Source organism: Crocodylus porosus, unplaced genomic scaffold, assembly GCF_001723895.1.
Source record: "Crocodylus porosus isolate Cpor-Errol unplaced genomic scaffold, CroPor_comp1, whole genome shotgun sequence".
Classification (NCBI taxonomy): Eukaryota; Metazoa; Chordata; order Crocodylia; family Crocodylidae; genus Crocodylus; species Crocodylus porosus.
The window spans coordinates 111,980,180-111,990,736 of record NW_017728947.1 but is presented as its reverse complement, the minus strand read 5'-3'; the positions used below and the strand labels follow the sequence as shown (position 1 = coordinate 111,990,736).

Sequence of the window (10,557 nt, the reverse complement as noted above, 5' to 3'; positions counted from 1 at the left end):
CAGTGCATTCACAGCGGGGTGGGACTGGGCAGGCGGGCTCAGCTACTCCATCCCAATGCCTAGCAGTAAATGTTAAATGGGGTAATTGAATCTACCTCCCCCAGCCTTTCAATCCCAAGCTCTCTCGATTTCAACCCACAGGTGTTTGCTCCGCAAGACCCTTCTTCTTTATAAGCAATCAACTCCTAGCTCATCTCTGAGATACAGCATTGCCAACACAGCAGGTCAGAAATCAGGTACCCAAAACTATGAGATCTGGCTTCAAACAGGATGTTCATAATATATGCAGGTACCTCTTGACCTGCCTCCTGCCTCTAAGTCGCAGGGTCCAGGTTTTTAAGCATCTCATGAAGCCTGGAAACTTGCTTTCTTTCTAAATGAAATCTGAGTATCTCAAGGAGTCACTAGACTCCAGGACCTGGGGCTTTCAGAACATGCCAGCAAGCGTAAGGCCTAGTGATCATGTGCTGAGGCTTGCTGGGATTGTGACTTTAAGACCAAAGGGACCGTTTTGATTGTCTAGTGATATTGTGGAAGGCAGGGAGTGGAAGAAATGACTTCTCCAGGTCCCTTCCAGCCCAGCCTGTGCTTTTCCCAGCCATGATCTCACCCAGACAGCCTTGCATTCAGCCCAGTCACTTGGTGCTGACTTAATGCAAATCAAAGGATTAATCCTGTTTTTCTCATAGGTAAATAGCAACGCCCTGCAGCAAGGCTGTCCAACTGGCAGCTCACAAGGGCTTATACTGCCTCCCCCAGGCAGTCACCCGGCTCCAGCTGCAGCAACAGCTGGATGGAGGCTCCAGGCCCACTCTCCCTCCAGCTTCCCCTCCTCCAGCTCAGGGCATGGGATGAGGCAGCATAGCACAGGCACAGGAAAAGCAAGCCCCAAGTCATGGAAGCCACTGCTTCACACCTGATTATACTGTGGCCCATTTGCAATAACATCTGAGCCCTGCTTTTCTGTATCCTTCCTCTCTGCGCACCCCTCAGCGCTGCAGCCTGGGGAGCCATGTGGACATTGTGATGAAACAGCCAAGAACTGCAACCAAACCATATGGCTGAGTGCCCACTGTGCTGTGGAGGCCAGCACGGGTTGCCCCTCTGCCCGTCAGCACCCTTTAGTTTAATTAGGTGTGGCATTTACCCAGCAGGGGCTGGGGATGCAGCTGATCAGGCTTGCTGAGTGTCAAATAAAAGCTGTTTTTCCTGTTGTTCCTCCTTCTGCCCTCAAGCAAGTGTTACACCACTTCATTCCTGCCTGGGCGCTAATTCACCCCTCCCATTGAAGCCACTTCTGAATTTGACCCCTGGAAGCAGATCGCTTAGCCTGCTGGCCTTGTTACCCGGTAGACTTAAGCAGCTTCTGGAGCTCTTTAACTCCTGGATTGGCTGCAAAGTAACACCTTTAAGTGGCTTAAAGTGCTTGTTATTCGACTTAAAGTTATGCCACTGCAGGGCAGGATTATCACTAGTCCACTTTATTTTGTTCCTATTCCATTAAAGTGTGACCAGTCCCGATAATTATTCCACCCAAGCTAAAGTCCTCCTGCATCCCAGGATGCAATGTCTCCTCTGAAGTCAGGGAGAGCAGGGTCACGGGGACACAGTGAGGCTGGGCATGGTGCCCTGGGGATGTCAGGCAGAGGGAGCGCCACAGCCCTGGCAGTTGGCCTGGAGGATTGGGCCTCTCAGAGCTCAGGTGGGGCTTAAGATGCTTAGAGAATTTGTAAAAGCAAAACAGCCTTATCAGAGAAGACCGTAACCTAAGGCAAAGAAGAAACAGGCCAGTGCTGAGCAGTAGTCCACAATGGGGGAGGAAAAGAGATAAGAAACCCTCTCTCGTACTTTCCCACGGATAGAAATCCCGACTAGTTCAATTAGTTGACAACTTCCAAGCTCACAAGAGATCTGGTTCAGTCCCATTCAGTGAAACATAGATATTTAAATAAAACCAGTCAGGAGCCACGCATTAAAATTTTTAGCACCAGGCATCTATAAATAAGGGGTATCAGATGGCTGGAGGGAAATCTGGAGATCTCAGCAACTTCAAGAAGACCTGCTGCCAATCTGCGTCCACCCTCCTGCCGCCTCTCGAGTCTCTCTGGGCGGTCCAGGTGAGACTACGTTGTGCTGTCGTGGGTGGCCGGATAGACTTTGCATCAATGGTTGTCTTGGTGGTTTTGAAGAGCAAGCACATAAAAGGTCAGGCTGTAGGCCTGGTTCTGCCTCTTTTATCAGTAGCCAATGCACAAGGTTACCTGTTATCTAGCAAGTTTGCTCCTGGCATCGTGGGTCCTGCTTGTCTGTTCCTGGTTTTGTGGTCCCCAGGGCTGCCTGTTGGCTTGCCGGCTCCATCTTTGCTCCTAGTTGGTTGGTCCAGCCTGGACTCCTGGTGCTGTCGGTCTTCCTTACCAGCTCCTTGACTGCCCCCTGCTCCCCTCCCCACAATGTGCATCAGCCCAGACCCCTGCTCCCTGACAGCTGCCTCCTGGCTTGTAGATCAGCTTGGCAATCACCCACGTCCTAGTCCCATACGTCTATAGCTGACCGCGCCAGACCTTGAGGAGGGTGACTCTGCTGTGGATCCCAGCATCCTATTCTGAACCCCCCTCCTGGCTTGTGGCTCTGCCCAGGGTGCCGCTGATGTCCGCGGCGCACCGTGACACATCATCAGCGGGTGGCAACATCTCTGCGTTGTGGTTGGGGAGAAGTTGACTCACGCAGCGGAGGATCCAGCTCAGAGAATTTCCTGCTTCTCACGTGGGAGTAATTGGACCCTGGTACGTGCATAAAACTTGTAGGCTTGTCCGCTTCACATTGCATTCTCCATGGGGGACACAGGATGGCAGCAGCCAGCCAAGGAGCGGACAGCCTGGAAGGCCTAACAACCGTTCATTTGCGCCGTGCATTGTTTTCCCTGGGAAGCCGAACCTGGGGCTAGTCTGGCTCTCTGTTCTGGTTTTAACCAAGCGTGAGATGCCGGGCAGGCATCTCTTTCCACAACCTTGGTGGTTGCCAGGATCAACACATTTATTTTGCTTTTCATTCTTTTCTCCCCGTTGATCACGTCATCCTTTTATTTTAGTCCTTCTCTTTCTCATTTCCGCGCCTTCCCTGCCCTCCAAGCCCACTTGGGATCTGGGGGCTTTCAGCTCGTGGCTGCAGAAGACTGAGGAAATGCTTCCCCAGCTCACGAGGAAGGGAAGGAGCAGGGGGCTGTACCCTCCCACAAGGCCCAGGCTTCTTGCAGAGGCACGGGACAAAGGCAGCTATTGTCTGGTCTCTTTGGAACAAAGCATCGTGTAATGGCCAAGTCCTTTCTGAAGGCTTCGGGTACGGGGATTGCATGCAAACTTCCTCTTGCAGAGAGAGCTGGGTTTCGGGGTTGCCTGCATTCGGGAGAGTTTGCTGTCTGTTTTGCCCAGGTCATGGGATGGGCTGGCCGAGTTTTCTGCAGCCGCTGAGCGACTCCAAGCCCAGCTGCTCCGGTTCAAAGCCTTAGGAAGCTGTCTCGCCTCTGTAAGGCGAAGTCACGTGGGGCTGGCAGGGGTTGTGCTTAGCATTGCGCACGGGGGGAGTTGTTCAAGCTATTCTCAGAAACTGAAAGCAAGAAAAATGACGTGCCGGCCATGCCCTGCCTTGCAAAGCTGCCATCTCCACCCGCCACAGCTCCCTTTGGGTCTGTGACAACACAGGTCTCTTCCAGCAAGCGACTCCACAAATAGCATTGTGAGGCCGAGTGTTCAGTGTCTCTTAATGATCTCTAAAGCAAATGCTTTTAGCTGCTGGGCACAGAGCGGCTTTCTGCCTGCCAGCTCAAACACTGATCCCGGCACCAAGCTGCCAGGCCCATCACCTTCCTGGCGGCACGCCATCCCCTGATGCAAGGTCTGTCGCTGCTGCCAAGCTAAGGGTCCTCTTGCTGATGTCTGGCCAGCTCTGTCTTCCCACAGGATCACAAAGCAGGAAGAGCTTCCTTTTGTTCCCCACCAGCCCCACAAACACGGCTGGGATTGTGGGCACGCGCGGGGAGCCTCTCTGCTGACGGGGAGGTCTCCTCATCCCTTGCCGGCCACATAACCTCACTTTAAAGCTGCTCTGTATCTCCTTCAGCGGGGACCGAGGGGGTGACCCAGGCAGCTGCCCTGCTTGCTGACTGCAGAGAGCAGGAGTGGGCGCAGGGCTGGAGCTAACAGAGCCGGTCTGCAATCTCGGTCCTGACCACAGGCACAGGCAGCCCCCACAGCGTCCCTGTTGTCACCTGCAGTGGCTTTGAAATGGCAATGTCCCGCTTCCTACCCTGTGCTGGAAGTATGAGTGCGACAAAGGATTCCCAAAGCCCCAGGTCCTGGGTGCTGGCATCTCTGGGCAGTGGAAGCTGCCATACCAAGAGTCCCGGCTTGGAAATGGGACGTCTTCTGGGGCAGCAGACATCACCTGCCCTGCAGCATTGTGCTGAGCTGCTCCACACATCCCAGAGATGATCAGTGCCTCCTACTGACGCCTGAGCCAGATGGCAAATGGCATTACCCATTGGAGGTCTAGGCTCCTGCCTCAGCTTGGCAAACCCCTCCAGGTGCCCCGCCACGGGGGGCAGGCGCTGGGCTACTGACCCTGCTGTGGCGGGAGTGGCAGAGGGGATCACTAGCATGGTTTAAAACCCTAGTGTGGCCTGGGCTGCTGCTCTGCTTCCTCCCAATGCCCCTGCCCTGGTTAGACCTGCTGCCAGCCCTGCAGCCTCAGACTAACGCCTTGTACGCAGCCTGGGAGGAGGCGCTTCGGTTCCCCCCAGCCCCTGGACAGCATGAGCCACGCCGGACTGAGCCCTGAGCAGCTCTTCAGCGCCCAGCCAGGGAAGGCTGGAAAGACCCTTCTTTCTCTAGCCTCGAGGCTGCAGGTGCTGGGGCCCGTTACAAGCTGAGCTACCCACCGGGGCCCGTTGGGAGGCTGTGGATGGGGCCTGGGCTGCTTGTGTCCGGGTCTCCAGCAGGGCGAGTGGGCACTGCTGGCAAGGAAGTGGCTCTGCAAGGCCCTCTGCCCTGCCTCCCTAGGGCCAGCACTGAGAGGCAGCACCTTGTGTTTGTGTAGGACCTACACTATCTTAGAAGGGCAGCCGTGTCCCCCGGGGCCCCCGGGCCTGAGAGGTTGAGTACAGGAGCCAGGTACGTGCAGGCAGGCGGGAAACATCTGTTTTCACACGTCCCCTGGGCATTGCTCCTTGAAGGGCATCTAGTTCTTTTGATCCCCAGGGAGCAAATCCAGGGGCTTGGCTTGTCCCGCGGCATGGCACGCAGAAGCCCTCCCTTGCAAGAGCCCGGGCCCCAGGGCGAAGGCGGTGCCACGGATCTGAATCCAGCCAGCTGATGGCAGCAGCAACCTGGGCTGGCTCGCTGCAACCCGGGCGTTGCTTTGTTCGGTGAGGCCGGGGGTTTTCTGGGATGCTGCTTGGATTAGTGAAGCATCTTGGCAAGGTGGGGAGCGTGGACTGGATGGGGAAGGGGGAAGGGGGGATAAAGGTCTTGGCACTAAGAGAGCTGGGGACAAAGCAGAGCGCCAGATGGTTCCAACTTGGACATAATACCGGGCGGAAAGTGTTTGAACCGAGGATGAAAGAGCCAACATGGAAAAGACACCAAGTGTCAGAGCAGGGGGAGAAAAGCGTCGGGGGGGAAACAGCTGAGGGCTGAAACCCCCAAACAAAGTGGTGCCTACTCACATCTGCCCAGCGCCCCTCCGGCCCATGCCCTGCACCCTTCAGGTCCACAATTCTCGACCAAGGTGCTGTGAGGTCTGCAAACTCCTGCTCGTGTCACAAGACAAACCCTGAGATTTCGGATGGGAATCCAGGGTGTCAAGGCCACGCTGCCCGGCCGCGGGCTGGCTGAGCTCTCTGCAACACGACCCTTGTTCTAGTATTTTGCAGTAGTCAAGACACAAGGGGAAGCCCAGAGCTGGTAATTTCTGAGGGGTGGCCTTGGGTCTACTGAGGTTGGGCAGCACTGCTTTAAAGCCACCCGCCCCCTCAGAAAAGCAGCCAGCACACCTTGTCTGCTAACGGCTCAGCTCAAAGTCCGCGGGTAGGCACATTAAGGTCCCTGCTGTGGCTGGAGAGGCAACGAAGGGGAAAGCCTGCAGCGATCCTGACGGGCAATGCCACAGGATCACCCGCACGGTGCCCGCACGCAGGAGACCCGCCCAGCACGTGAGGGCTGGCCCTGCCACCTGCATGACAAGCTCCCTCCAGGTGTTGCCTGCTTGCACTTGCACAAGCATAAGCTCAGGTGGGTTGTTAGGGCCAGATCCTGCCCTGAGCACTCTGTGCGCAGGCTCCTCTGCCCACCAGGCACTCCCTGCAGGCCTGGGCCCACGCAGAGGCTTGGGCTGTGCCCCACGCTCATTTAACCCCAGGTGTGAATTTAAGGTTTCACCTGCAATCGGGCCAGGAGCTGCTAGGAGCACCCCCCACCCCCAGCAGCTCCTGTAAGTGACCTCCTGCAGGTCACTGCATCTCAGCTGCAGCATTTTGCACACACAGGCATTAGCAGGCGTGCCCAAGAGCCCCTCAGCCAGCACAGTGCCCCCCGCCCCCCACACAGGGTGGTGCCTGGGAGGGGGTAGTGCTTCCCATCTCCTGGCATGCGCTGTCCCTGCATGGCGATCCCAACACAGCTACACAGGGAGCCGGTCTGAGCCACGACAGCGTGGGCCAGGGATGCCCCGCGCTCCGGGCCTGGCAACCCCCATGCAGGCAGTGCGTTCACTCAAACAGGTCGCAGGGAAGTGGGGCTGGAGGGGACCTCACACGCTCACCTGGAACATTGACGGGCTTGTTTCACCACCGCCCCTAGGAGCCCTGGGCCCAGAGCAGAGCCTCGCGGCGCCAGGCGCTGTACAGACCAAATGCAAAGGCCATCGCTGCCCTGGGGAGCTTACTGTCCAAGCAGGCTCATGGATGCTCCTCCCTGTGTCTTCCTGCCCCTCCTGCATGGTGGGTCAGGGCTCTGAGCACTGCGTACCAAGGCTTTCTTTGCTGTGCACAGGGCGAGTCATTTCCACCTCTGCAAACGGGCATTGGTCGGCTCTGGGCGCACACAGACTCTGGCCATGCTCCCGCTGCTGCACAGTAGTTGACTCCTGAGAGGCACCACACTCCGAGAGGATCGAAGTCACCCACGGGGAGCCAGCAGCAGAGCCAGGAGCATGGACCAGGCCTCAAGCGTCCAGGGCTTGACGCCATCTCAGCGATCACCTTCTTGCGATGCGCAGGAAGAGGTTCCAGAAGGGACTGGGCATTTGTCTGGGGACCAGGCAACCTGGCGCTGTTCTCGTGAACGGCAAGCTGAGCGAAGGCCTGTCACACTCGGTGCTGCGGGGAGCAGGCGAGGCTGTGTGTGGGGCAGGTGAGCCCATGCCCACCCACAGCAGGGTTTCTGCTCTCTGGAGCAGCTCACCTTGGATGCAGGAGTGGATGGAGCTGAGAGCCAGACCTAAGGAACCCACCCGTGGCTGCTCCAGGTCCCTGAGCCAGCCTGGCTGGGTACCTCCTCATGGCACCAAGTATACCCAGCCTGGGCTCCCTACTGTTTCCCTACTGCCCCAAGCCCTCCAGGATGCAAGGGAGGTGGGTGATTTGCCACAGGGGCATCAGTGACTCAGGAGCTGTAATTTCCAGGAGTCCCCCAGTCCCTTGACCTGCCCTGTGCCCGTGGAGGGGCTTCCTTGGGCTGCCAGGTGTGGGAGCATGGTTACACAGGATCCCTGATGCCCGTGGTGGTGCTGATGGACAAGAAGGGCCTTTGGGCTTGGCACTCAATGAAAGCCAGCAGTTACCCTGGACTGGGAGCAGGGTGGGCTCCCTCCACTCGTACCTGAGTCAGCGAGGGAAGGCATGAGGCTGACACAAGACACGGGTGCTTTCTCGAGAGCCCCAGCTCCTGGAGGAAGCTCCTGTTTAACAGCCTTGCAGACTGTTTTTAACTAGCTGAAAATGTGAACTCAGGTATGGACATAACTGTCAGTGAAGCGCTGGATGCACTACCAAGGTGCTGTGGAAGGCTGGATTTTATCTTTTGAACCTGAAAAAGAGATGCACATTTCATTCTAATAGTGCTAATGACGCATCTTTTGATTCTATTTTTTATTTTTTGCCTGGTTTGTTGTGTTTTTTTATACATAACAGCAAATTCAAGCACATTCTAATTACGGTCTTTTTTTTGCTTGAGTTTTAAATGGAATAATGTAGCCTGCAGCCCCCAGCACATTAGGAAAACGTCTCCTTTCTTTTTAACTGGGGAATAGATATGTTGTGTTATATGGGGTGATGCACCACACCACCAGCACCCCACCCCACTTTGCAAAGCCTACATCCGCCCATGGGAAGGAGGCTACAGCTGTTGGACTCAATGTACGGAGGTCCCTTCCAGCCATACTTCTCTATGAAAAGGGACTGGACAAATTCTTGGAGAAAAGGGGCATCCGTAGCTATTCAGCATGGGAGGGACACAGGCTCTGAACCACAACTTCCTTGACACCAAGTGGGAATGAGAGTGCCTAGATCTGCTCAAGAGGCCCGGTCCCGTATTCCTGGCTCACTGCAAAGGGCAGCGAGGGAAAGGCTAGAAACTGCATCCATCCCCCGTTAGCTGGGGTGGAACTGCTCACCCCTATGGGGATAAGTGCTAATTTAGTATAGTATTATTTGATGTGGCATAGGGTACAGGGAGCAGCTGAGATCAGGTAGGTGGGCATTAATCCCAGGCAAGATGACAGCAAAAGTGCTAGAGGATTCAGCAGCATGAGAGTGCAGTCGGCGCAGAGAACTGGCCTTACCAGACAAAGCCAGTTTCTTTTTGCAGGGAGATTGGATGGACGGTAGCCACAGAGGCCCGGGGCAATTAGACCTTTGTGAGACGTTTTCCCCTGCAGGACACAACACAAGCTCCTGATTAAAACAGCAGTGCTGTCCTGCAATCCCCAAAATGCACACTCAAGGCATGAAGGACGGGCTGTCGACCGGGCTTGAGAAGATGTCAACGGGGAATCATTGACCGGAGATCGTCACTCAACAGGATGCAGTCTGGCCTGCCCATGGGCAATCTGGAAGCAAAATGCTTGAAATGGACTTGAGCCAGATTCAGTAAGGATCGGACATATTCTTGGAGGAAAGGGGCATCAGTCGCTATTGAGCACAGGAGCAAGGAGCACAGCCCCTGAATCAGAGCTTCCTTGGCCTTCGGTGCCAGAGGCTGCAAAGGAGGGAGGAAAAGAGGGAAAAACTTCTGCTCAGACCCAGTTCACTCTCCCTTTCAGCCCCTGCTCTCCGCCCTGGTGCGGCACAGGAGACTGGGCACGATGGACCTAGGTCTGACAATGGGCCTAGGTTACCAACAAAAGGCAACTCTAGGCTCTTGATTTCTATGATTTGTATCAGCTTTGCTGGGCTCTACAAAGCCACTCCCTCCACAGTGAATCAAGCTATCGCTAGCAAAGCAGGGCACCGGTTTCCAAAGCACGATCCTTCAGAGGGGCTAGGGACCATCTGGGTGCCGGGGACCCCCAGCGCAGGGCTCATCCCAGCACCCTGGCCCCAACTGCTTGGGGTCTCTACGTACCGGGAAGAAGCTTCTCAGCAGCTAAAAGGGCCTTGCAGGGCCTGCAGCAGGAGAGCAGCCAGGAGGCCGAGAGCATCCCACAACGTTTGGTCGTAGCCAGAAAACAGAAGGGCAGAGCACACCCCAGCTCCCGGCACTGCTCAGAGGAGCCCAGTCCCAACTCGGACTTGGATGCATATTTCTTGTAAAGGAAATTTTTCATGTCCCACGTTAAATCAGTTCCAAATCCATGGGTGATTTGAAGAACCATACGTGGCCTGCTGCCAGCAACCATCCTCCACCCCACCTGGGGCTTCAGATATTTCCAAATCCTTTGGCAGATATCCTACGCGCAGGCCCAAGCCCGGGGGCCTGGGGTTCAGACGCCCCTGAGTTTCGCTTGCCCTCGGCCATATGGCCGCAGGAGCAAGCTAGCTCCCACTTCCAGAAAGTCAGTCCAACTCTGGGGGGGCACAACTGGGCGGGGGTGGCGATCCCCGACTGCCAGCGGCGGGGTGGCGAGAGCCGAGCAGCAATCAGCGACCGCCCGCAGACGCCGCGGGGCAGCCTCGACAGCAGGCAGCCTCAGGGGTGCGCGTGCACCCGCTCGCGGTGCCCAGGAGTCGGCGCACAGCCGGAAGTGACAGGTTGCTGTTCGGGGGTTTTAAGGAAAAGTTTCGTGTGCCGAGCCGAATCAAATCCAGCACAAACCCGCGAGTCCGTGCGGAACCACAGTGCCCCTGCCACCGGCAAACACCCTCGGCCCCGCCAGGGCTGCAGACGCTTCCCGCGCCCGGAGGCTCGGGAGTTCAGGAGGAGCCTCCTCCCCCCGCAGCGCGGGCTTTAGCCCCAACCCCTCGGCCGTGCTGAGCCAGGCCAAAAGCGCCGCATCCCCAGGAGCGCTTGAGCAAGCCCCAGACCCACGGCGTCCCCCCCGGCTACCTCTGCCCTCCCCGGGGCCGGG

At 56.7% G+C, this 10,557-nt stretch overlaps 1 protein-coding gene across 2 annotated transcripts in view; it reads right to left on the bottom strand.

The window, feature by feature from the left end:
• ABHD12B (abhydrolase domain containing 12B) overlaps positions 1 to 2,594 on the bottom strand; it is a 27,859-nt gene extending 25,265 nt beyond the window's left edge. The window contains exon 1 of one of the 2 annotated variants that reach the window (XM_019550956.1): positions 2,262 to 2,594. In XM_019550956.1, coding sequence (XP_019406501.1) covers positions 2,262 to 2,458 — 197 coding nt within the window. In that variant the 5' untranslated portion in view covers positions 2,459 to 2,594. The remainder of the gene's footprint in view (positions 1 to 2,261) is intronic. The other variant, XM_019550955.1, reaches the window with a different exon arrangement.
• Positions 2,595 to 10,557: the final 7,963 nt, after the last annotated feature.